General features: G+C 44.5%; 1 protein-coding gene across 1 annotated transcript in view; it reads right to left on the reverse strand.

Moving 5' to 3' along the window:
* COL16A1 (collagen type XVI alpha 1 chain) overlaps positions 1-27,436 on the reverse strand; it is a 297,538-nt gene that overhangs the window by 74,647 nt on the left and 195,455 nt on the right. Inside the window, exons 26-38 of the mRNA XM_032227775.1 lie at positions 25,743-25,787; positions 25,038-25,073; positions 22,815-22,868; positions 22,588-22,707; positions 21,065-21,100; positions 12,623-12,730; positions 11,038-11,157; positions 7,905-7,958; positions 7,294-7,335; positions 7,105-7,140; positions 6,020-6,073; positions 2,859-2,927; positions 1,303-1,356 (exon numbers count right to left, since the gene is read on the reverse strand). Coding sequence (XP_032083666.1) covers positions 1,303-1,356; positions 2,859-2,927; positions 6,020-6,073; positions 7,105-7,140; positions 7,294-7,335; positions 7,905-7,958; positions 11,038-11,157; positions 12,623-12,730; positions 21,065-21,100; positions 22,588-22,707; positions 22,815-22,868; positions 25,038-25,073; positions 25,743-25,787 — 828 coding nt within the window. The remainder of the gene's footprint in view (positions 1-1,302; positions 1,357-2,858; positions 2,928-6,019; positions 6,074-7,104; positions 7,141-7,293; positions 7,336-7,904; positions 7,959-11,037; positions 11,158-12,622; positions 12,731-21,064; positions 21,101-22,587; positions 22,708-22,814; positions 22,869-25,037; positions 25,074-25,742; positions 25,788-27,436) is intronic.

A 27,436-nucleotide genomic window follows, 5' to 3' on the forward strand; every position in this document is an offset into this window, starting at 1 on the left:
AGAAGAATGTCTAGGAAGATTCTCAGTCATCCAGGTAATGGTTGCCCCAAGGGTGCTTTTTCCAAAGACAACTGGACTTTCTGTTCTGATGCAGGCTTCCTTAGAAAACAAGAAGCAAAGTCTTGGTCCCAACAAAACCTCTTTTACTGACCCGACTGTGAATTCCTTTCATTCACAGTCAACAAGGCTTATCAAACAGTCTTTCAAAGGAATGTTTATCCACACGCACCTAATCTTGTTTGGAGCAGTGCCAGATAACTAGTGTCCAAACACAGAGAAAAGCAAAACTTTTCACAGTTTTGCACAGTCTCTCTCACAAAGAGAACTTTCTGGAATGAATGAAGGAATTGTTTCCTGCAAAAGACCATTCCTCATTCATTCCTCTTTTGTTCCCTATGGGAGGGGCCAATCACCTCCAAAGTGTGGCTTTACTCTTCAGTCATCCCTACTTTCTTAGTTGTTCTTGTCTTTTGGAAGCTCTGCGCATCCACACACTGGGAACAGGCTCTAGCTATTCTTCTGCCTCACTGCTGTGTAGTTCCCTCTCTGCCTCCAACGCAGAACCCTTCTGAGCTTTCCTCAGCCCCCAGGACTGGCCTATGTTCCTTCCCAACCTCCTCACTGTCCAACTCAGCTGCCAACTGCACCGGCCACTTGCAGACCACAACAATTTCTTGAGAGTCCAATTGCCTTTGGATAAAGCATCTTTGGGACATATGAGGCAGGAGGAGAAAATTATCCCATAAGTGGAGGAAAACTCTCTATACTAAATTAATCCAATGGGATTTGATTTACATTCATGTAAAATTAAACCCGCCTGGCTCCTCTCTGTCTTTGACCTTGCTAATTTTGAAAGTGTAGACCTGGGCTCACTATTCATGTGCCTCATGGCCTGGAAAAAGCTGTTCATGCTAGTTTGCACCAAAGGTTCACACATGGGTTGTGTCAAGGCTGAATTTGGTGACATTCCAGGAAATGGATTCTTTCTTTCTTTGTTTTCCAAGAAATACTGTACTTCTGGTTTCAGAGCTTGCTCCAAAGACCTGTGGAGTTTGGCAAGGGACAGAGCGATGGTGCCTCAGTAGTTTCAAGCTTTCCAAGTCAGCCACCTCTTTCAAAGAAAAAGTGTTTCCTGATGCCATTCTGCAATCCAACAGGGTTTTGGAGAAGGATTATCTCTTGCTAGTGCTTTGAGATTTGAGATGTTTAATTCAAAAGGGTGTGCAGGAAGACAACTGGAAGAGATCTTGGAAGTTTTATACAAATCTTCCCTCAAAGGAACTTAAGTTGCAGCTTACCTACCGTTAAACCATTGGAACCAGGAACTCCAGGGAGGCCCCGTTGGCCTTCTGGACCCTGCAAAGAAACAGAGCAAGGGGATAAGACACTGTTGGAGAGGCAGCTCCAGAAGCATCATTTTGGCCACTCTCAGCCAATTATGGGATATTAGGAAGATAGGGAGCCAAGACTCCGAGATTCCCTCTTTGCAGTGGTGGGATTCAGCCAGTTTGCACCTATTCGGGAGAACCGGTTGTTAACTTTCTAAGCAGTTCGGAGAACTGCTTGTTGGAAGAGATCTCCTTTTGTTTGTTTTTTTCTTTCCAGGGCTAATCCTGTAAGGAAGGCAGGAAGGAAGGAAACATTCTGGTGTTGCTTCTAGCCTAATCTTTATTGCCCTGCTTACAGAAACTGCCTCTCTGATTCACCCTTATTACATTGTAACAGCTAAGGCGAAGCGCCCATCGACCTGAGTGATGTTGAGTTGGCCATGCCCACCCAGTCACATGACCACTGAGCCCTGCCTACCCAGCTGGTCATTAGGGCAGAGAACTGGTTGTTAAATTATTTGAATCCCACCATTGCCTTTTTGTTTTTTCATTTGTCTCCCCTGAGTGGACAACTGATCCTTTTAAACTCTACCCTAATCAACCCTCCTGATTACAGAAAACACAACCTGGTAAATTTATTTTACTTTATTATAAGGATGCATTAACAGAACCGTGCATGTTTGAACGTACATTTCTCCTGCCATGCCTTTGAACTGGTCAATCCATGAGGGTGGTGCCTTCCTAAATATCTTTCCTTGACCACTGAGGGACTCTAGGCTCCTCTCTCTCTTGTCTGATCATTACCGAGGAAGCATCTCTTCCATTCATCTGCCAGGGCCATTCTCACATACCATTACAAGCATTCACCAAGTTTCTAATGGAAAGACAGTCCTTTCTTCCCTCCTCCTCTGTTCACAAATGCCAAATTTCTAGAATGGAAACCTTGGTGGTCGTATTGGACCTTATCACCCCTCTTTAGATACTCATGATCCATTTGCTAGCTTGTTCCTACTTACATGCTTAAAGGTAAAGGTTCTCTTTGCAGAAGCATGGTAGTCGTTCCTGACTCTAGGGGGTGGTGCTATTCTCTGTTTCAAAGCCCAACAGCCAGAGCAGCCCAAAGATGTCTCTGTGGTCATGTGGCCATCATGACTAAACACAGAAGGCGCATGGAGCGCTGTTATTTTCCCACCAAAGGTGGTCCCTATTTTTTCTAATCACATTTTTTACGTGCTTTCGAACTGCTAGGTTGGCAGAAGCTGGGACAAGTAACGGGAGCTCACTCCATTACGTGGCACTAGGGAATTTGAACCACTGAACAGCTGAGCTTTCTAATCGACAAGCTCTTAGACACTGAGCCACCGTGTCTCTCTTACATGCTTGGGCTCTGATAAACACAGAGCCCAGGAAAAGAACTGGAAGATTCCAAAAGGAGTTACTGTGACTAGAGAAAGTGGACAAGACTAGATGGTGGCCAGCTTAAAATTCCCAGGGTCTGAGATGAAAATGGAAAAGATTCTTGATACTTACCTGTGGGCCAGGAATGGATAGACCTGGCAGCCCAGGGAGACCAATGGCACCTTTAACACCTGACGAGCCCTTGATTGGAAAAAAAAATTACAGGTCCTCCTTGACTTACAATCATTTGTTTAGCAACAGGTTGAATTTATAAAGCACTAAAAAAAGTTATTTATAACCAGTCCTCACACATACAGCTGTTGCTACTGTTCCATTCCCGAACTTCCGGGTTGCCCATAGGGCCATTTTTCACCCCCAGGAGGCTTCAGGGAGGCCTCCTGAACCCTCCGGAGGGCCTCCGGGGGTGGAGGAGGCTGTTTTCTCCCTCTCCAGGCTCCTAGAAAGGTCCATTGCATGCCAAAAGCAGGGTGGGGGTGTTCATGCACACATGTGGATGGGGGGATCATGCACAGGCATGCCCTCACCCATAATTCTATGTGCGCAGCCCTCCGCGTGCATGTGCACACAACCCTCCGTGCGCATGTGCATGCAACCCTCCACGCGCATGTGCACGCAACCCTCTGTGCGCATGTGCATGCAACCCTCCACGCGCATGCGCACGCAACCCCTCCCCTCCACTTTTGGCGCGCGATTGGGAAAAGCTTAGCCATCACTGCTACATGGCATCTTCCCAGATAGTTTCTGAAAATGGGGGAAGCCATATTCCCCCATGGCTTCCCCCATTTAAGTCACTTAACAACTGCAGTGAATTGCTTAACAATGGTGGCAAAAATTTGTAAAATCAGGTGTGCTTCATTTAACAGTTGCCTTGCTTAGCAACAGAAATTCTGGCCCCAATTGTGGTTTTAAGTTGAAGTCTATCTATGTTCTGCACAGATTCCAGACAGGCTCAGTCCAGTCCAAACACTAATGTCTCCAGCTTGGTTTTGTAATTAGTTTCCTGCTAAAAATACATCATATGATACTCATTTTTTTCAAACCCCCCAATTTAAAAAATAAATACATAATGCAGTTTGAATCAGCATGTATCCTAATTGTAGTTGATAGCTGTATTCTGTGCAATTAGGGCTCTCTTTCCTACCCAAAGTATCCCCGAATATTCACAAACCTGCAGCTGATTTGAGACACTTATTTATGGTAACAAATACGGGGAACGGAGAAGAAATAATTAATCAGGGAAGCTCATAGCTTCCGTATTGATTCTTATTTAGATTTTATTAGCAGCATGGCAGCCAAGCTCTCAGAAGGGATCTCAACATGAAGCAAAACAATTTTAAATTCAGTGACCAGAAAACAAAAGATGTAATCATGTACTGCAGTATTATTACATTCTGTCATCAGAGATAAAAAAAAAAAACCAAAAAATCAGAGGCATGAAAAAGCAAAAGGGAAAAAAAGAGTTTTGCTCTTGAAATGATACCAAGCTAATTGTCACATGTCTCAGTGAAAGAAGCATGGACAACCTGTAGTCATCTGTTGGAGCTGGATTACAACTCATATTAGCCCAGAGCTGGCTACTGGCCATGCGGTGGACTCCAACAACATCTGAATGGCAAACTTTCAATTGTATGGTTACGTCGATCATCGGGAAGCACCATGCATATAAAGTTGGGATTGCTGGAATGCCTCCCCGAGAACCCATCAGAGAAAGAAAATAAGCAAGGACAACAATGGAAAGCAAGGAGGATGAGGAGGGAAAGGAAGAAAGGGTACAGCAGAGGAAGTAAGGGAGGGGAAGTAAGAGTAGGAGAGAAGAGAAGGAGGAGGAGGAGAGAGGAGGAGTGGGGGAAAGAGAGGGGAAGAAGAAAAGAGGAAGGAGAGGAGGAAAGAAGAAGGCAGAAAAGGGAGGTTGAGAAGATGGAAGGAGTAGGGTTGTTGCAAAATAAGATGGAGATACGGGATGGCAAGAAAGTGACCCCAGCTGTGTTTTTTATATTTGTAAGAAGATGGTGATAAATGTTAATAGTATGTATAAAAATGTATATTTGTGAATGTATTTGAAAGGAAAAAATCTTTATGAAGAAAAAAAAACAGGAAGCACCATGCTACTGGTATTATCCTAATTGGACATCATCAGACATGGGTAGCCAGAATTGTGTATGTGGGGGCTTAACTGTCAGGTACATGGGACGAAAAACATGAGTACATTGCTCAGAGTAGCTTCTTTATTGCCGATTGTCCATAGACAGAATCTTGCCAGACTGAAGCACACTCTGCATAACTATCAATCATGTGAAGGTTATAGAGATGAGGGTCCTTTCTCTGTCTGCAAACCAAGCACTTAAGGCTGATTTGTCTTTTAGCTCCCTGGGAAACAGCCCCTCTCTCCCGCATTCAGTGCCAGATTCAAAATCAACCTAACATGGGTTTCCCTCTCCAAGAACTGAACTGACCATTCATCCCATTCTGACTATACTATACCTTTCTTCCTGCAACATCACTGAGCATCAGGACCTGTGTATCTCCTGAAGCTAGTGTGCTTTATTGTAGTAATCTAAATTTCGATGGTGCATGAGAGTTCAATGCCCAGAAGAGGGTTTGAACCCTGTAAAATAACATCTGATTACACATGCCCGATGATTGCCAATAAGGATGAAGCCAGTCATGCAGTGGCTCATATGGTCAATGTAATTAAAAATGCCACAAAGAAAATGTGCTGGATAAAGATAGAATCCCACCCCCATAGAGAGTAGAAGGAAGTTGTGTTAAACCTCATACATGGGAGTATGCCAGAATATAACATTTTTTTTTCTCTCTCTCTCTCCTTTGAGAGCCAAAGGAAAGATGGTGTGGTGAAAACTTCTCTATCAGCTCATGGTGTTATTCTGATTCCTTGCACCTGACACCAACGGCTTGTCAGATACATTTCACAAGGATATACAAATATAGAATGAGAACATAAAGATGGATTAAGCACTTACATGGATGTTCCTAGATAGCAATAGTACTTAGACTTCTATACCGCTTCAGTGCTTTTTACAGCCCTCTCTAAGCGGTTTATAGAAGCAGCCTCTTGCCCCCAACAATCTGGGTCCTCATTTTACTGCCCTTGGAAGGATGGAAAGCTGAATCAACTTTGAGATGGTGAGAATTGAACTGCTGGTAGTTGTCAGACTTAGCCTGCAATACTGCATTATAACCACTGCACCACCACAGCTCTTTTCATTTCCCCAACAATAGGAAATGACACCTTTCCACATGCAGATGCTCACCTTTGCACCTTTTATTCCAGCATTTCCTTCTGGACCACGAGGTCCTGGAGGCCCCTAAAGATCAGGAAAAAAAGGGGGGGCAATTACTGTACAGCAAAAGCAAAGGTGCTGTAATTTCCAGGCTAGTGCCAGATTTTATTTTATTATTTGCATGCCTCCAACTCCATATGGATTCCCAAGAGTCTGCAACACCAGCATGCAATAAAACCATGAACATCTGAATCACCACCCTACCTATTCCATGAGCTTTATTTTTTGCCCTAAAACTGTCCAAATGATTGGGATCAGTTATCCTGTCTCTGGTATGCAGTGAGGGATGGCCTTCCTTCTTTCCTTCCTTCCCTCCCTCCCTCTCTCCCTCCTTCCCTTCAATTTCTACAGCCACCCATCTTAGTCAATAACTCCAGGTGGCTTACAATTTAAAAACATATACCCTGTTTTCCCAAAAATAAGACCTCCCTGGATAATAAGCACAATTGGGATTTTGAGCGCATGAGCTAAAATAAGCTCTCTCCAAAAATATTGCAACACAGCAGCGGCCATGAGGTGACGCACCTCAAAAATAATAAGACCTCTCTAAAAATAAGGCCGTGTTTATTTCGGGGGTTAAAAGAAAATAAAACCCTGTCTTATTTTCAGGGAAACACAGTAACAATCAAAATATTAAAAAATATTTTAAAAGAATAAAAATAGACCATCCAAAATAATAGACCCATCCAGAATAAATATAGGCAGCAGCTGAGATACTTGACCAGTTAGCAATACAGCCAGAAAAGGGGAGAGGGCTTAATGTATTCACCATCCTAGTTTGGGGACCATGACCAAGATTTTAGGGTCCTCTGAAAGGTTAAGAGGGTTGGGGCCATTCTAATCTCTGAAGAGAGATTGTTCTATAGAACAGGGGCCACTCCGGGAAAAGCTTCAATTCTACTGTAGGCCCTGCCAGATGATAATCTTTGGCTGATGAGATCTGCAGCATGCCCATTCTTCTAGATCTAGTTGGATGGGTTGAGGCTTTTGGAAAAAGGTGATCCCTGTGTGGTCAAACAGGGTAGCAAGGTGGTGCCCAGTGGGTTGATACTTACTGGATTTCCTGGTAAACCTTTCTGCCCAGGTTCTCCCTGTAAAAGCAGATAAACATTGGGGGTTGATGCTAAAGGTAATGCATGATTGAAGCAACCTATACCCCATATCTGTCAAGGTTTTGACAGATGCCCTAATTAACTCATGAAAAATGCTTTGCAAGTTGACAATATCAAAAGGAAGTTACTCACTTCTGGCCCTTGGATTCCTATGCCAGGGGTACCTGGTTCCCCCTAAAAAGTTGCAAAAGTTATGTCAGTGGAAACATGACTCTTAGCTTTCAGCCCACAATTCTTGAGAAGAATTAGCTTCATGTTTCTCCTCCTCTTCCCTCCACCAAGGAACCCAAATCCATGTCTTAACCCATCCTATGGAGGCAGGGGTGGGTTGTTACCAGCATTACTGCCGGTTCCATGCACATTTGCACCTAAAAAGATCTGCGCATGCGCACGTTAGAAAAGGGAGAAAAATTAAATTTTTGCAATGAAGATTGTTCTGCACATCAAGATGGCATCTCTGCTGATAGAACCGGTTCAGGGGCATGGCAGGCTGAGTTACTATCTACTCAGCTGAACTGGTCTGAACTGGTAGGAACCCACCTCTGTAAGGAGGACATCTGATCAGCCCTTACCTCCATCCTGCTCCATAAGCTTTATTTATTTTATTTATTGGCCTGGAACTCATGGTAACTACTTAACAATAGCTATTCATTTTTCTGTGAGTCTCTTTTATCATCCCAGGAAAGCTAAAAAGGGATGTCTGTGAAAGGGTCTGAATGAATACAAGCCTGGTTGGTACTCACCTGCAACCCCTTCAGGCCAGGAGGCCCCTGAATACCTGGAAGTCCCGGTTTTCCCTGAAAATTGGAGGAACAAAGAATGAAGAATTAGCCCAATGCATTTAGAACTTTTCAGTTCTTCCCCTTTGAAGGTATCTAGTTCAATCACATAGTGGACAAAACTCAAGAGAAATGTCTTCCATCTTTGACAATAGCCTATTCCAGTTGTACTGGATCACTTCCTATAATTCCCAGCCTATGTGGCCAATTACTTCTGCATGTACTGACAGAAGAGAAGATTTGTATTTCAGAGTTGAACTGTGAGGTCCTTGATATTCTCCGAGTTTGGAGGTTCTTCATTTTATTACCAAACTAAGCAAGTCATACAGATGCAATGGATGGCTGTGAAAGTTGGACCATAAGAAAGGCTGAGGGCCAAAGAATGGAGGCCTTTGAACTCGTGCTGGAGAAGATTCATGTGAATCCCTTGGACTCCAAGGCAATCCAGCCAGTCAGTCCTAGAGGAAATCAACCCTGACTGTTCTTTAGAAGGCCAGAGCCTGAAGAGGAAACTCAAATCCTTTGGCCACCTAATGTGAAGGAAGGATTCCCTTGAGAAGAGCCTAATGCTGGGAAAGATGGAGGGCAAAAAAAGAAGGGAATGGCAGAGAATGACTGGATGGAGTCACTGAAGCAGTCAGCATGAGCTTAAATGGACTCCGGAGGACAGTAGAGGACAGGAAGGCCTGGAGGAACATTGTCCATGGGGTTGTGATGGGTCAGACATGACTTTGCAACTAACAACAAAGCGAGTCCATCCATGGTGATAATGTTTGGTAATGAAATGTCTACAAAAAAAAGCAACTAAGCTCACAGAATACAGAGGACATCACACATCTGTATGCCCAAGAAGATTGCTTTATCAAAGGGATGGAAATCTGAAGCCCTCCAGATGTTGGATTGCAACATCCCCATATTCCTAGCTAATAACGAGGGTTGTCAGGATTTATAGTTGTAGTTGCAAGTTTCCCGCCCCTGCTTGATTAGGATCCACTTGATAGATAATTCTGAGGGAGAAAATTGATGACCCTGTGGTTGATTTGGGGAAAAAAATGTGTATTTACACTGGAAAGGATGAACTACAGTGAATAGCTATATAAAGCCTTAAGCTTTTACATCTCTAAATTTTGGAAGGGTTTATTCAGATAATCGAGATGAATCTTACACCTCAAGTAAGAAGCCAAATTAAAGCATTATCAACAGATGGCTCCTCAGTCTCTGCGCGGGCATATCTAGTGCAGAGAAATTCACCTCATTTAGTAATTGGTTCCACTTTCACCACTTTTCACTACCTGCCTTTCCACAACTTAAACCCATTATTCTTTGTCTCGCACTCTGGGATGAGAAAAAGTGGTCTTAGCTTCCTTTCTACGATATCCTCAGGTATTTAGACTGCTCTAATATAATCTTCAATCTTCTCCAGGCTAAAATAGGCCCAAAATACTTTCATTTCTCTTCACCCTTTTAAGCTTTACTTCACAATCTGAAAGGTACAAAGAGTTTTCTTCTTTTAAAGTAAAATCAACATGGAGATTTTGAGCAAGCTAGAATCTGAATCCCAGAGGGAAATTCTGGGATGCTTCTGTGCCTGAGTGAAATTGCAAAATACACAGAATATTAGACTGGGTCAACTTTGCCAGCATGAACAAGGGCATCTCTCTCAAGTTAAGGTTAAAGAGCAACATTTGTGAGAATATCACTAAAGCGCTATTACCCTAAGTTATCCTCCAAACCATCAGATATATTCTCAGCTTAATAAGATTACAGCTTGGTTTATTTTGTAGCCTTAATAAAAAAAAATCTCATGCAGATAGATTTTCTTTTGTTAATCAAAGTCTGGGAACATTAATGATTTGACATTCATTGTTTTGCAATGGTCACCTTTTATTCAAACAAGCTGCTTGATGGAGGTGTTCTGATATGTAAATCAAATCAGTTAATTAAAGGAATAAAAACCAGCAGTTAACACGGTGCCTTCAAATAAACTTGATTGGAACCACAGATGAGAGAAAATGTATCTTCATGCAATACGTAATTAACTGATGAAAGTCATTTTTGCACGCTCCGGCGATGCCTCTTGCCTTAAGAGATTAGAAAGATTCAGGGAAAAAGGATTCTGCCAACAGCTATTAGCCATGCAAGCCGGAGGCTGCTCTTCCCCAATTTGATGCCTTCCTGATTACAAAGTCCATAATCCCTAGACAACTTACTCAAGGCCACATGGAGTGAGAACCATGGGGCTCTGCAATCTGACACCGAAGGAAATTCAATTACTGGAAAACTGAATCCAGCCCTCAATGAGTTGGCAAGTTAGTCTAAAGCTGTGATGGCGAACCTATGGCCAGCCTGCCACAGGTGGCACGCAGAGCCATATCTGAGGGCACGCAAAGTCTCATTCCAGCAAGCATGAGCATGTTGACAAGCTGATTTTCAGCCTTCCGGAGGGTGGGGGGGAGACCATTTTTGTCCTCCCCAGGCTTCAAGAACTCCTCCGGAGACTGGGGATAGCGAAAAATGGGCCCAACGAGCCTATCAGAAGTTTAGAAACGAACTTTGGAGGCTTTCCTGAAGCCTGGGGAGGGCAGAAAATGGCCCAACAGGCCTACTGGAAGTCTGGAGGCTTCAGTGGGGCCTGCATGCATGCGCAGGGGGGAGCGTGAGGGAAGTGTGCACGTATGCGGAGGGAGAGGGCATTGTGTTGGGTGTGGGCATTCAGGTGCACCCTTTTGGCACCTGATTAGTTAGAAAGTTGTTAGAATATTCATGATTGGGAGAGACATAGTAGCAAGGTCAGCCAATGAATAGGCATAGCAACTAAGTTAGCCAATGGGAGCTTAAACAGATCTGAGCCTGTGCTGAGAATCAAAACTGAAACAACTCTGTCTGTTCTGAATTCTGAAATGAAACTGATGTTCTCTCCTGCTTGTGTTCTGCTTGTAACTTCTACCATGTTGAAAGAATCCACTATTGGTATTGCACATTTATTCATCTGTTATTATGTATATAAAGAAGTTAATGAATCCAGCTGAATTAGTTATCTGTGTGTGCTTTCTGGATTTGATTTTTTCTGCAACAAGCTCTGATAAAAGCTACTTACGGGTTTGCCTGGCTGACCCACACCTGGAAGACCAGGATCTCCTTTTTGACCAGGTGTGCCTGGGATACCAACTGCTCCAGAGTCTGGGCTGATGATGGGACATGACTCACAAGCATCTCCCTGTAGGATGACAGAAGGCAGGTGAGAAACAACACACACTGATAGGTCAGTTCCACGTTTTATACAAGTACTATGTTATTTCTTCATACAACATGTCAGACAGCCATTGGTGACAGAAAGCTACAGAGCTGGAATGGAAGATGTGAGACTCTTCACTGGTCATGCTCTCCACATCCACAACAGTGTAGCCATGGTGCACCACTCAAGCTTTGTGCAAACAGATTGTTTAAATCACTTATGAAGAAGGTTTAGAGAAAGAGGAATAAGCAACCAGAGCCTCATAGACATAACTGGTAGCAGAGGAATCCACTATTCTGTGGAAATATATGAAACTAGCTGATAACCCGACATTGCCCGGGAATTTATTTATAGGGGAGAAAATGTCTGGACCAAACGTAATTTCTAATGTTGGATTTTCCCCCTTACCAGAGGGAGCCCCTTTGTGGAGTATTGTGAAGCCGTAACCATGGCAAATCCACTGTGCTGCACAGTAGAAGCCATTTTACATCAGTACAGTAGAAGCCATTTTAAGGCACAACAGACTGTATCTTAACAGAACACACACCCCAAGGGGTGTTAGGGGTATCTTACCCCACAGTATTTTTTTTTCCAGAGAGTAAGTCATCTGTGTACCAAGTTTGGTTGAAATTGCTCAAGGCGTTCCAGAGTTATGCTGCAACACACACTCACTCATTTGCTGTTCCCAAGAAAATCACATATAATTCATTAGGAGCTGACCTCTAAAGAGATTCTGGTTTAAATATTATTTTCATTGTTTGATAGAATAAACAATTTGTCTGAGATGTCATATTTTTTTACAGGGGGTACAGTCAACCCCTCATTCCTCCCTCTTTCTCTTCTCCTTCCTTCCTTCCATCCATAAAGCTAGATTCCTCCCTCCCTCCCTAAAGCTAGATTCCTTCCTCCCTCCTCCCTCCCCTCCCTCCCTAAAGCTAGATTCCTTCCTTCCTTCCCTTCCTCCCTCCCTCCTCCTTCCTTCCTTCCATCCTTCTTTTCTTCCTTCCTTCCTTCCTTCCTTCCCTTCCTCCCTCCCTAAAGCTAGATTCCTTCCTTCCTTCCCTCCCCCCCCCAAAGCTAGATTCCTTCCATCTTCCCTCCCTCCTTCCTTCCGCCAGGGGTGTCCATAAGATATGGTCAAAACAACCAAGATGACAATAATGATGGTACAAACAGCACTCTGTTTGTTGTGTGTCATATGTACTCTACCTTGACTTTTTTTTAACCATAACTGTGGATACCCCTGCTAACTCTCTTTATAAATGACTGTGTTCCTCTAGATTTACAAATGTGTTAAAATTATCTCTTCTACTTGCTGAAAGCTGCAAGTTTGGTGGATGAGAAACAGTTTAGTCAGGGTGAGCTTAATTGTTGGTATGGAGTATTAATAGGTGTCCAAGCTATTTTTCTTATGAGTTCCCAGTGTTTCAAAGGAGCGGACTCTCACCTTTTCACCTTTCACCCCTGCTGGTCCTCTGATGCCAGGCTCCCCAGAAAGGCCAGGTACACCCGCTTCACCAGGTGTGCCCGGATCACCTGGGTTTCCTCCATCACCCTGGGAAGCACAAAAGTTTAACAGATTAACAGACAGATTAACAGAGTTGGAAGGAACATTATAGGTCATCTAGTCCAACCCCCTGCTCAAGCAGGAGACTCTACACCATTTCTGACAAATGGCAGTCCAATCTCTGCTTGAAAGCCTCCAGTGATGAAGCTCCCACAACTTCTGAAGTAACTTCTGTTCCACGGGTTGATTCTTCTCATTCTCAGAAAATTTCTCCTTATTTCTAGGTTGAATCTCTCCTTGGTCAATTTCCACCCATTGTCTCTTGTCCTACCCTCAGGTGCTTTGGAGAATAGTTTGACTCGCTCTTCTTTGTGGCAACCCCTGAGATATTGGAACACTGCTGTCTCCCCTAGTCCTTCTTTTCATCAAACTAGACATACCCACTTCCTACAACCATTCTATATACAACCATATATTTTAGCCTCCAGTCCCTAAATCATCTTGGATGCTCTCCTCTGCACTCTTTCTAGAGTGAGAAAGAGGAAGAGAGAAATGAAAACTGTTTTAAGAATGGCCTTCTCTCTTATTCCTCTTATTCCTCACTGAAGAATCGGAACTATGCATGTGCGCGCACACACACACACACACACACACACTTAAGATATGAAGAAAGTTCATCCTTCTAAACCAAAGTGGGTCTTTGGTAGACAGCAAAGCATGCTGAATTTATACGACCCAAGTCTGACATTCAGTGTGGCTGTATTCATGCATCATGCTCAGACGAATTCAGATGTAATAGTTACAATTGCACAACTCCCTAAATGCGTGCTTCCGTATATGTTGTGCCTGTGATGCTATACAATATAACAGCAGACAATATCCAGAGCAATGCGCTACAAGAGTCATAGCAGGTCTTCTGTAGCATGGTCATAGAACTGGTACTAATACAGAGGTGGTATTCAGCATGTTCTGACCAGTTCTGGAGAACTGGTAAATACCACCTCTGACTGGCCCCATCCCCATCTATTCTCTGCCTCCCAAGCCCCAGCTGATTGGGAGGGAATGGAGATTGCAATATCCTTTCCTCAGGTGTTGGGAGGGAATGGGGATTTTGCAGTATCCTTCCCCTGCCACGCCCTCCAACCCATGCCCACAGAACCGGTTGTAAAAAAAAAATGAAAAAAAGGAGGATTTTTGGGACTAAGCATGTGCTTTTTACTGTCTCAGGAAACCTAGGTCAGAACAACATGATGCTTACGAAGGCCAACACTAGCTAAAGATTTACAGCAGTTGTGATTTCACATTTTGTGTGTATATAATAATAATAAGAGTGGGTGCCTGGTGGGCTTATTTTATCTCCTCAGCAGCAAGGTCACAGTGGTCTGCTGGGTGTCAGTTAACACAATGCCAAATCCTCTCACCACTATATTATATATCATTTCTCCTAAATTCTACGAAACCTTTCTAATTCCTAATGCTAATTCCAGGAAGTGGCTACGGATGGTCAGGAACCCACTGCAAGGTTGCCAGGCAACGCAGAGGGGACGGTGGCTGTGAGAGGAAAGGTATGCGAGTGTACAGGCCAAGATGGTCCGCTTTGTAAGGGTTGCTAGGCAACTGCAGTTCTAGTTCTTGAGCCTCGGGGCCTGTGTGCCTTTCAGAATGGCATAAAAAGGAATTTCCAGAATTGAATTATTCCTCAGTTCTAAAGAACAAGCTGCTTCTGCTGAAATTATTTCATCTATATTCTTGAACGATGCAAGAAACCTTCCCCTCCACCTCATTGTGCTCTGGCCTAACGTGCATACCAGTGGTGGGTTCCTACCAGTTTGAACTGGTTCAGCCAAACCGGTAGTGGTTTGACAGCCTTGGTTGCTAGAACCACATTTGTTAAGTGAATCACTGCAGTTGCTAATATAATAACACGGTTGTTAAGTGAATATGGCTTTCCCATTGCTTTTGCTTATTAGAAGGTTGCAAAAAGGAACCCCATGACGGAGGGATATGGCAATGGTCATAAGCATGAATCAGTTGTCAAGCATCCAAATATAAATCATGTCACCATGAGGATGCTGCATTGATCATAAGTGTGAAACATGGTCATAAGTCATTTTTTCAGTGATGTTGTAACTTTAAATGGTCACTAAGTCGAGGGCTACCTCCTGTAACTTATATGCATTTACACCCATACAGGTAGTCCTCAATTTACAACCACAATTGGAGCCGGAATGTAGGCCGTTAAGGAAAATGGTCAATAAGTGAGTCACATCGGATTTTGCCATTTTTTTTGCCACACACTTGTTAAGTGAATCACTGTGGTCATTAAGTGAATTATATGGTTCTTAAGCAAATCCATGCCCCCCCCCCCCAGTTAGCTGGGAAAGTCACAAATGATGCTCATGTGACACCAGGACCCTGCAACTGTCATAAATACATGTCAGCTGCCTGAATTAACACATAACCACAGTGATGGTTGTAACTACGAGGACTGGCTGTAAGTCATTTTTTCAGCACCACAGTAACTTTGAACAATCAATAAATGACTGGTGTATAGGTAATTTACCTATACGGATAATTTACATCTATAGGTAAATTACAGTGACCATTCATCTTTTATTATAAAGGCCCGTTCTTTATTTCAGAAAGCTGGCCTTTAGATTTATTTCATTTAATTATATATTTTCTTAGTTTGGCCCTTGAAGTTTCCTTTCTAAGGTGTGTGTGTGTGTGTGTGTGTGTGTGTGTGTATGTACATGTATGTATGTTTTATGTTCTAATAAAGAGATGACTGAGGAGCGTGGCTTCAACAATTATTTATTTATCAAGTAACATTAAGAGCGAACAGTGCTAACAAGAACAGAATGGAACCGGCAACAGAGCCGCCTGACAGCTATTTATATGGGCAGCTGTCAGGCGAGGAACCAATAAGCGAACAGCATCTCTCCCGCCGGCCGGCAATCATGCCAGAGCCAATCAGGGCTTTCCCCTGATCTGACTGCAGCTGCCAGCTGTATCCGGGAGGACGTAAGACTGCTTTCCTCCGGATTGCGCATGCATAATCCTTTAAGTACTCAGGATGTCTGCGTGTGCTCTGGGAACGCCTCTGCAGAGAAGTGTCCATTGTTGTCATCGTCGGTTCGTGCTCATGATGCAGCTGAACGGGAGGCCCAACCCCCAACTCAGTGCCAAAATTTAAAGGTAGGACATCTGCCGAGATCGCAACGGGTGACGCACAGTTCAGGTTGCTGTTTTGGGACGTGTGTGGCTGGCAGGCGGCGTCCGGTGGAGTCTCTGAAGCTGGCACAGCTGGCTGGAGGAACGACCTTGTGGTCTTGTGGTGGCGAAGTTCATTTATATGGCGCCGCCAAAGTTTTCCATCACTGAGCTGGAACAGAGTCCCGTTATTTCTGTGATGAGTCCCGGTAGCCATTTGGGAGCACCTGCAAAGTTTTGTGTGAATACCCCTTCCTCCACCAGGAAAGACCTAGGGGGCCCTTGAAGTCGGGAAGCGGAAGGGGAATAAGAGGGGTGCAGGTGATCAAGTGTGGTGCGGAGGCAACGGCCATGAGTATCTTGGCAGTATCTTTGCCCGAGGCCTGGCAAGGAGTGGTATGTTGGGCCCTGAGATACATTTGGACTCTGGCCGGCCAGGGAAGGTGGTTCATCCGGACGAGAGTGTCTTTGGCTGAGCGGACAGCCCATTCGGCCAACTCGTTCCCGGCGGGGTGGTAAGGATCGACCTGGGCATGGCGGATCCCCAGGCTAGCCAGGTACGTCTGGAAGACCTCGGACATAAATTGCAGCCCATTATCGGAAACTATGACGTCCAGGAGGCTGTGCATGGTGAAAAGGGTGTCCAGAATTTGGATGGTGGCGCCAGAGGTGGTAGTTTGTATCGGGAAAAGTTCGACCCACTTAGAGAGAGCGTCGACCACTATGAATAAGGTCTGACCTGCAAAAGGCCCTAGGAAATCCACATAGAGGTGACTCCATGGGGCGGAAGGGATGTCCCACTCCTGAGGTGGACTGGCGGGAGGGGATGGACGAACACTCTGGCATGGAGGGCACCGTTGCACCCATCCAGCAATGTACGAGTCCATAGAGGGCCACCAGACATAACTGCACCCTAGGTTTTTCATGCGCACAATGCCTGGATGGTCCTTGTGGAGGCGGGTCAGGATTGGGTGGCGGAGCATGGAGGGAATCACAACTCGAGAGCCCCACAGGAGGCAACCCTCTAAACTGACAACTCATCACGGCATCGGAAATATGGCAGGAAGGTGGCAGATTGTGTGTCCGCCGCCCAGCCTCTGCAAACCACGTCCATAACTTTAGAGAGGACGGGGTCCTTAAGGGAGGACTGCGCAATGTCCGCTGCGGAGAGCGGCAAGCGCATATCCTCAATGAGGCAAATGGAGGTGGTGGGGGCAGGGTCAGAGACTAGTTGGGGCGGGGGGTAGCAGCTCAAGGCGTCTGTGTGGCCCATGTGCTTTCCTGGCTGGTAGAGTAAGGTATAGGAGTAGGCAGCTAGGAATTCAGCCCAGCGAGACATATGAGGGGAAATTATTGGGGGGGGTTGGCTTGTCCCCTGCCAATATCCCCAGGAGGGGTTTGTGGTGTGTAAGGAGTGTGAAGGGTCTGCCATATAGATAGGGGTGGAAACGTGTTCCTCCTGTCACGGCAGCCAGGGCCTCCTTGTCCAGCTGGCTGTAATTTTGCTCAGACTTGGACAAGGTGCGGGAGTAAAACACTATTGGGGCCTCGGTGCCATTGGGAAGGACGTGGCTCAAGACGGCCCCGACACCGAAGGGTGAGGCATCACAGGCAAGGAGGAGGGGAAGTCGCCCATTGTATTGAATGAGCACGGGGGCGGATGTCAAAAGGCCTTTGACAGACGCGAGCGCATGCACCTCGCGGCTAGTCCAGGCCCATGGCACGGAGCTGTCCAATAGGTGGTGGAGTGGCTCCGCCATGGTAACCTTGTGGGAAATGAAAGTAGCATAAAAATTTAGAAGACCCAAAAAGGCCTCCACCTTATTCATGGGTGTGGGCGCCGAGGTAATTGCATCAATTTTGACAGGGGTGGGCTCCAAAATTTCCTGCGCTATAAGTTTGTCTAACTCCGCATCGACCTTTTCCTGCAAGGCGAAAGGTACCCTTCTGGCTTTAAGTTGGATGGGCGCCACCGAGGGATCCAGTTTGAGGGAGATAGGGGTGCCGTTGTAACAGCCTAAAGCTGGATCAAATACACTGACAAATTCTGAGAGCAAAGAGTCAATGTCGGAGGCCAGGCAAAGTGAAATAATGCCTGAGATAGACAGGCCCAGGGCTCAGAATCAGTGAAGCCCTAACAAAGAGGCCAGGGGGTTGCGGACCACAATGAGAGGTAGGGGACCCTTAAAGCGGCCGTACTGGACGAGTAACATGCCGCAGTCCACAATGGGAATAGGGTTCCCCTGGTAGTCACGAAGATGGCAGGTGGAGGGGGCTAGTTGACGTAAGCGGAGGTTCGGAAGCAAAGCCTTCAAAGTGTCCCATGACATTATGGACCAAGCAGAGCCAGTGTCTAGCTCCATTGTACATGGCTGGCCTTCAATGGAGACACAGAGGTGCAGCTTACCATGACCCCCCAAGGCTGTGGAGGCTGAGTCCACTACCCATTCGGGGTTGGTTCCTTCAGGTTCCATGATGGTGAAACACCCTTGTCATGTAGAGGAGGGAGTAGAGGCGGGCCAGTGGTTGGAGCCAGGTAAACTAGCTGCCCTTAATTCAGCGGGACCAGAATGGCAGATGGCTGCAATGTGGCCCTTTTTTCCACACTTGTGGCAGATGGCTGCTTGGAATTTGCATGAGGAGCATAGGTGGCAGCCCCCGCAGCTGAGGCAACTTCTTCCATCCCTGAGAGAGAGCAACTTTAGGTGGTCAATGGTGAGGTCTACTTCAGACTTCAACTTCTCAGGGCCAAGTTGACAATTAACAGAGGAGTGAGGGAAGGAAGGCATAGCAGCTGGAGGGAATCTCCTGAGGTCTGGGGTGGACTGATCGGCCATTTCAGAGGTGCGCGCCTCATCCACCGCAATTTTTAAGGTTAGTTCGGCACGGGAGAGGATGCGGCGGTGTAAATTAATGTCCCCTAGGCCGTAAATAAATTGCTCGAAGAGGGCCTCATCCAAATCAATGAATTCACAGTGGATGGCGGCGGCCTGGAGAATGGCAACGTGTTCAAGGAACGCATCCCAAGATTCTGCCTCAGGGCGGAATGCCGTGGAAACAGAAGTGGCAGCCATGGTAGGAACTCGAGTGGGGTCCGTTTCACACGTCCTCGTCACCAGTTTTATGTTCTAATGAACAGATGACTGAGGAACATGGCTTCAACAATTATTTATTGATCAAGTAACAGTAGGAGCGAACAGTGCTAACAAGAACAGAACGGAACCGGCAACAGAGCTGCCTGACAGCTATTTATATGGGCAGCTGTCAGGCGAAGAACCAATAAGCGAACAGCATCTCTCCCGCCAGCCGGCAACCGCACCAGAGCTAATCAGGGCTTTTCCCTGATCTGACTGCGGCTGCCAGCCATATCCGGGAGGACGTAACAGTATGTATGTGTATATGACTCAGCTGATAAGAGAGGATAGTTTGTAGTTTAGAGGTTAATATAACTGCCTGACGTGTAAAAACAGCCCAAGTTCGAATCTCAGCTAGGGTATGGCTAGCCGATGAGAGCTAAATAGCTTGAAATAGATCTATACTAGCCTCCCTTCATTTATTCATCAGCAAAAACTATACATATACATATGTTTGTGTGTGTGTGTGTTTTTACATACTAAATTAGGGTCACTATAAAGTGAATGCATCATGATGATTGCTGAGTTTTGAATAAGAAAAGGTTGTGTGAACTGCTGTTTCCAGGCTTTGGGTGATATGTGAACCAGCCAGCCATGCCCCCATTGGAGTCTGAATCTGCAGGGGAAGATGAGCTGGAAAAAGAGCCAACAGAGATGGAGATGGTGGCTCTGTTGGCCTTGGAGGATGCTAGGGAAGGGCAGAGTCAATCCAGGCAAAGCTTTTCAGGATCAAAAAGGCTTGCAGACAGGGAGGAGCAGGAGAGACAGCGCTCAGGCAAAGAGCAAGGACCACCCCCTCCTGATCCTAGAGCACGGAGGGAAGAGAGAAGGTGAGACCAATGCAGACTGAGCCAGCTATGAGGGAGGAGAGTGCCCCGATCCCCTTCACAAGGCACAACTGGGGACTGAGATGTAAGTAGATACCAGTGGGAGGGGCATTTGTCAGGAACAAGCGTTGAATCTGTGAAGCCTTGTGTGCATTTGCCAACACCTGGATATTGCTGTGGGGCTTGCCTGGTTTGTCTGCTTCATTGAACTTCTGGCCCTGGTTACTGTTTGGTTAAACCTGGCTTATTGGACTGCTGGGCATGGTTACTGTTTGGCTAAACCTGGCTTATTGGACTGCTGGCCCTGGTTACTGTTTGACTAACCTTGCTTACTGGATTACTTGCAGCCAGAGGCTGCTGAAGGTACATGTGAGAGCTTTGCTCCAGGACTTGTAATAAATGTGGGGACATTTGGTGGCAAAGTTGGAGCAATAAAGGGGAGTTAGACCTGTTCTCCAGCTCTGTTGCTTTTTGTCACAACCCTGGTCATCACACAGTCCATTGTACCATATTCAATAGACTAGAATGAATAAAACCGTGGTTTTGTGTAATTAGGTGAATCTGTCCAAATGCATCTCCCTCAAACTTCCTGTTGTAGCCATGGTGCATCTGGTGGGACTTGGTCCCTGCTGGTGATAGGATAAAGGCAGACACATCTCCATCTTTATGTGCCCTGCAGCATTCCAAGTGCTCAGTTTTAAAAGATGCAATACATGTGGAACAATATTATTCCTATAAAGATTGAGGAAATAATCTGTTTTCCGTGAATAAGGAATGCATGAAGGGATTCATTTTCTGCCAGAAGTTATTTAGAAAGGGTTTAATCAGAATAATAAGACAGACTCCACTGAAGGAGCAATTTTCTACCCACATCATATTGTAGATCTGGGTGATGGTTAAGAAATGGATGGAATAACAGAATAATAAAGCAGGCAAACAAAGGAAATATATCACTGAATATTTCCAGTGTTTTCTCTTTAGCTTTTATAACTTGATTGCATTAGAAATTATTGCAGTTTTCTTCCACAATTAGATCACGTCAATATATAATTTATGCATTTTTCCTAGGATCCAGCCTTAATAATGCAAATGAATGCACTGGATTTGCAACAAACACATCAGTATTTTGTGAAACAAGTGATGGTCCTGGCCACAGTCAGAAGCTCATCCTGTTTACTTTTGGGCTGAGAAACCACAGTTTTTCTTACCTTCTGGCCTTTTAGTCCAGCTTCTCCAGCTACTCCCTAAAGCAGAGAAAACAAATACAAACTGAATAGTTTCCCACCCAGACCGATTGATTGCAACTACCTTATGGCAGCTGGAAATTCCTTTTATAGTGGTTTGTCAGGCAATCTAACAAGAAAGCTCCTCGCAGTATCTTCTGCAATCATGTTCTGCATGGAACAATGGCATCAGCTGTCAAATCACAGCAAGATCTACTGTGGAGTCTTTGATGCTCTCAAAGCTTGGTGGTTTTCTTGCAGACGTTTCATTATACAACCAGTGGTGGGTTCCTACCGGTTCGGCCTGGTTTGGCCGAACTGGTAGTGGCATGCTGGTCTGGATCACAGAACCGGCAGTGACCCAGGCTGGCCACGCCTCCGAACTGGTTCCCCAGTTGTTGCAGTTGCCACTGCTATCTTATTTTTGAGTTCTGTGCATGCACAGAACAATTTCTATTGAATTGTGCATCCAGCGCAAAGAAGCAAACTGAGCTCAGGGGAGTGCAGTCTGGGTAAAACCCCAGGCTGTCACTGTGGCGAAAGGAGACAAAGGGGTTGACATCCAGAGAGAGATTTTGTAAGCCAACTGTCTATGGAGATTCTCAATCATCCAGGTCATGGTTGTCCTAAAGGTGCTTTTCATGGCAATTGGGCTGTCTTGGTTTTTTCCCATGAAAAGTTGAACTGAAGAAGCTTCTTGGATAAGAAGTGAAATGTTTTCAAGGAAAAAAAAACCAAGAAAGTCCAGTTGCCTGTTTTGAAAAGCATTTTTGTCAGCCAACTCTACTTTGAGCAAGTTTATGTAGTCATCACATTGAACTAAAATCAAAAGTAGACTCCTTTCCACTTAAATTCAATCCTCTTTCATTGATAGAGTCATCTTATTGTTGAAATGGGCAACATATATTGTGTTTCTCGGAGTATAAGATGCACCCTTTTCCCTCAAAAAACAGGCTGACAATCTGAGTGTGTCTTATACATCGAATACAGCATTTTTTGCCTCCTGAAGCCCCACCCCTTCACCAAATTGGCCATGCGTAGCTTGTAGGAGGCTTTCAGAGAGCTCCTGGGGGCTGGGGAGGGCAGAAATGAGCAAAAACGGGCTGGTTTTTTGCTCATTTTTGCCCCCACCCCCACGGAACACTCTACAAGCCTCCTAAGGGCTATTCATGCCTTTTTTGGAAAGGAGGTTTCGGGAGGTTTGCAGAGTGCAAAAACTTTTTTTTATTAGCCTCTTCAAAACCTTGGTATGTCTTATACTCTGGTTCATCTTATACTCCGAAAAATACAGTACATTTAACAAATAGACAAATAGATATTGAATAAACAAATATCACTGCATCTATGCTGCACTACTTGTGGACCTCAACTACAAAATGAATGAATGCATTTCACTCTATCAGGAAAAGGTGGTTTCCTTCCACATCTAGGGACCATGTTCCAACAAGTCCTATTAGGAGAACAGCTCCCCTCTCCCCAAATGAGACATAATGGAGAGGTCCACTCACTGGTTTTCCAGGAAGTCCGATCCCAGGGAGTCCCGGTTCACCCTTTTCACCCTGGGGTCCAGGGACACTCACTGTAACCGGTCCACCTTCCAGTGAAGAGCAGGATGTGCACGATTCACCCTGAGAAAAAGTGGTGGGATAAGAGAAAAGACTTGTCAAAACTCATAGCTCTCTTAGAGGAACCAGTATATCACACTCATTTCATCTCTTGTTTTCAAGGTGCTCACCTTCTCGCCTTTGACTCCTGGACCTCCAGTGTCCCCTTTATTTCCTTGGATTCCCTGAAAAAAGAGAATAAGTTAAGATGCAATTAAGGAGGGAGTGGGAAAGGAGGAAAGCCAGAGGGTTCTTTTAATCTTTAATCTTGGCATTGTAGTTTAGACAGATAATGGAACCAATCATTAAAGTTAATTGTCCAGTGTTAGAATGTATTGAGCGGCTCTCCGAGTTCCTGCCTGTGAGTGTCTATGTTCTAACATCTGGAACAGAATTTCTGAAGAGGAAAATAACCCCACGGAGAGCCTAAATATATGCGATTCATTCATCAGAATTTAGAATTGCTATTCTTTGCTGCAACTCTCTCTCCTTCTACACCCCCATAAAAAGCATTCCCCTTTACTTGGTTACTAATTTTTGTTATTGTTAGATATTTTTATCCCACCTTCATTATTTTATAAATAAGTCAAGGTGGCAAACATAGCTATTCCAGTGGTGGGTTCAGGGCGGTATGGCTTGGTATGAGCGCAGCCACCATACCGGAGTGGTGGGCCGCTTGGCTCACCCGCCCACCCGTGTTCCTTACCCCTTTTTGAGGCAAACGGGCCAATTGCACACGCACACATGCACAGTGTGCAGCACCTGCGCGACCTTTATCGAGCAGCTGAGTGTCACTGGAGGGGTGGCATGTGCATGCATGTGCAGCATGAATACTTGCCGAGGACACCCGGCCCTGTCACAGCATACCAGTTGCACCAGGATCTGGAACCCACTACTGAGCTAGTCCTTTTTCCCCCCAAAACAACAAATTTTGAGGTGGGTTGGGCTGAGAGAGGGAGAATTGGCCCAAGGTCACCCATCTGCCTTTCATACCTACAGTGGTGGCCAAAATTGTGGAAGCCTTTTGGGAAAACTGTATATTTGAGGTTTAATAGCTAATAACACCACTTTTGGGGGGAGTTTCAAGATAATCATATTCCACTGCTGGAATGGCCTGGGAATAGCTCAGACTTTAACCCAATTGAAAATCTATGGAGCCGACTAAAGAAACTTGTTAGTCAGAAGCGACCCAGCAATAAAACCCATGTAATAGAAGCAATCATTCAATCTAGGTTTCACATTATAACAGCTGCAGAACTAAAAGACTTGGTCCACCATGGGAAGACATTGTACGGCTGTTATTCATGCTAAAGGTTACCCAACTAAGTATTAACTGACATGGTGATAATTTTTGCATAGCTCATTTCACTTTTCTTCTTTATAACCGCTATTCTAATAGCAAATCCTTCATAAAAGTTATTGCATTATATTCTTGATTAAATTATCTTTACGTTGATATGTAATCTTATGGTACTACTCCAAAAAAAGTGGTGTTATTAGCTAGTTTTAGAAAATACACTTTTCCCAAAAGGTTTCCACAATTTTGGCCACTACTGTAAGCCAAAACTAGAACTCACTGTCTCCTGGTGATTGATCCAAAGTCAATCATTTCACTATTATGTCTAAAGTAGAACCAGGACTCACAGTTTCTGGGGATTGGCCCAAATTAACCCAGCTTTCATGGCTAAGGTGGGTCTAGAACTAGAACTCACAATCTCCTGGTTTCTAGCATGGTGCCTTCACCACTAGACCAAACTGGCCAGTATCTGGAAAGTGACCTGAAAGACTGTTTTTTGAGAACTCAGAGAGGGTGACATTTTATTTAATGTGGTTTCTCACAATTGATATGGCTTTCTTATGCTTTCACAACATCTTCACGCTATTCACACTATAGGTGATTCTGCAGAGAACTCAGCTGTTAGGATTCCAAATAGCACCCAAAAGTAAATCAGAGTGAGGCAAAAGATTCCCCAAATTAATTAAGGGAGCCATGTTGGCACATCTGGGGAAACCTGAATCTGAAAGATTCCTGATTTTCCCCACCTAGTTGAAAGTTCAAGATCTTGCCCTCATACCCACAAGTCCATCCCATGGTCCAATCTCCCACTGCCATGCAGGCAGCTTTCACCCATCCAGTTCCGGTCAGGTGCAGAGATAAAGGATGATCGTGAGTTTCTAAGAAGAATGTTATTATGGCTACATATCACCCAACTCCATATAATCCCCCCTCCCATTTTCCCACATTAGAAAATGAATAATAGAATGTGTGGCAGGCCTGAAGTCCAAAAAGAAAAGATGGATTGCAGACCTGACACCAGCACCATTACAAAACTTGCTTGCGTGGTCCTACTCACAGGTTTTCCCATAGGTCCAAAAAGTCCAGCATCTCCCTAGGGAATAGACAAACACAGGTGGGTTACTGAAAGAAGCAAATGGGCCATAATGGAACTTCTGAGATAAAAGCAGCCTATTGATCAAAGGATTAACCTGGAAAAAGCAGGAGGAATAAGCTAAAGCATAAACCACAGCTCAAAGTGACAACGTTTCTTCGTTCCACACAAACAATAATATGGTATTAAGTACTATTGGCAGCTCAGTTGGTACACTGAATTGATTTTGGTGCTCACATAAAGAATCTGAGAAACCGTCATTAAGTGACATTAAGCGGCCTAAATAATGATCATAAGTTCCCAGAAAACTTTGCAGATTTCTATGGAAGATCATTAGGTTAAACCTGCAAATATGTAGCCTCCCCGCAAGGCAGGAAGCTTATATATTCATGCATTGTGAACATGGCACTGGAATCCCTGCCTTGTAAAAGAAGACAATAATTCATGTTTATGAGCCTAAATCTAAGGCTGTAGATTTATGTGTTCTTTAAATAACTCAGTAAATAATCCAAGCAAGTAAAAACAGGGATGATAAAGAACGAAAAAACAGAACACTGTAGACATATTATGAAACACACAGATGCACACGTAAACAGTTACAGTCAAAGTTGTATTAAACTCTGAATGAACAAACACTTGAAACTGAATGATACATGCTGAACATTTTACCTTTTCTCCTTTAAATCCAGGCATTCCAGGGAGGCCAGGTTTGCCCTGTGGGGTGGGGTGGAAAGAACAGTGGCCAACTTCAGTGAGGAAACTATTCATATGGCATTTATCAAGACAATTGATCAAAAATAAAACTAGTCTTCAACTTACAACCCTAGTTGGGACTGGAATTTCTGTTGCTAAGGGGGTTGTTAAATGAGTCATGCCTGATTTTTATGACCTATTTTTTTGCAATGGTTGTTGAGAGAACTGTTGCAGTTGTTAAGCGAATCAGGAAGTCATTAAGGAAATCTGGCTATGCTCACTGATTTTGCTTGTCAAAAGCCATCTGGGAAGATTACAAAGGGGGATACATACCAGTTGTAAAGCACATGAATTATGATCACATGGCCATGGGGATGCTGCAACAGTCAGATTAACAGATTTGGAAGAGACCTTACAGGTCATCTAATTGAATCCCCCACTCAAGCAGGAGACCCTTCACCATTTCTGACAAATGGCAGTCCAGTCTCTTCTTGAAAGTCTCAAGTGATGAAGCTCCCACAACCTCCGAGGGCAACTTCTGTTCCATTGGTTGGTTGTTCTCCCTGTCAGAAAGTTCCTCCTTGTTTCTAGATTGAATCTCTCCTTGTTCGGTTTCCATCCATTATTCCTTGACCAGCACTCAGGTGCTTTGGTAAATTGCTTGACCCACCCCTCCTCTCTGTGGTAGCCCCTCAAATATTGGAACACTGCTATCGTGTCTCCCCTGGTTCTTCTCTTCACTAGACTAGCCATGCCCAGTTCCTGCAATCGTTCTTCATAAGTTTTAGTCTCCAGTCTCCTAAACATCCTGGTTGTTCTCCTCTGCACTTTTTCAGTAATTAAATATGAGCAGTGGTCATCAATCACTTGTTTCAGAATCATTTATAGGCAAATGGTCTCTAAACAAATGATAATATCTCCAGACTTGCAGGCCCATTTCAAGCAATCTTCTTTGTAATAATATAGAAATGATTTGCCCCTGTATTAGTGACTTTTTTCCATTTTCCATTCTAGCCTTCAATCCTGGCAAGTCTAAGCTATCCACCTGATTAATCAGGACTGATCAGACTTAGCTTCTTAAGATCAGCTAATGCCAACTAGATAGCAGTAGCACTCAGACATATACCACTTCACAGTGCTTTACAGCCCTCTCTAAGTGATTTACAGAGCCAGCCTATTGCTCCCAACAATCTGGCTCCTCATTTTACCCACCTCAGAAGGATGGGAGGATGAGTCAACCTTGAGCCAGATCGAACTGCTGGCAGTTGGCAGAATTAGCCTGCAATATTATTATTACTATTAGTCTTATCATTGTTCCTCCCACTCATCTCCTTCCATTTATGACTGCATGACTGTAACTTTGTTGCTTGCATACTTAAAATTTATATTGATATTGATTGTTTCCTGATTACTTATTTGTACCCTATGACTATCATTAAGTATTGTACCTTATGATTCTTGATGAATGCAACTTGTCTTTTTATGTACACGGAGAGCCTAGGCACCAAAGACAAATTCCTTGTGTGTCCAATCACATTTACCCAATAAAGGATTCTGTTCTGTTCTGTTCTGTTCTGTTCTGTTCTCTACTCTACTCTACTCTACTCTACTCTACTCTACTCTACTCTACTCTACTCTACTCTACTCTACTCTACTCTACTCTACTCTAC

Source organism: Thamnophis elegans, chromosome 12, assembly GCF_009769535.1.
Source record: "Thamnophis elegans isolate rThaEle1 chromosome 12, rThaEle1.pri, whole genome shotgun sequence".
NCBI classification, from domain to species: domain Eukaryota; kingdom Metazoa; phylum Chordata; class Lepidosauria; order Squamata; family Colubridae; genus Thamnophis; species Thamnophis elegans.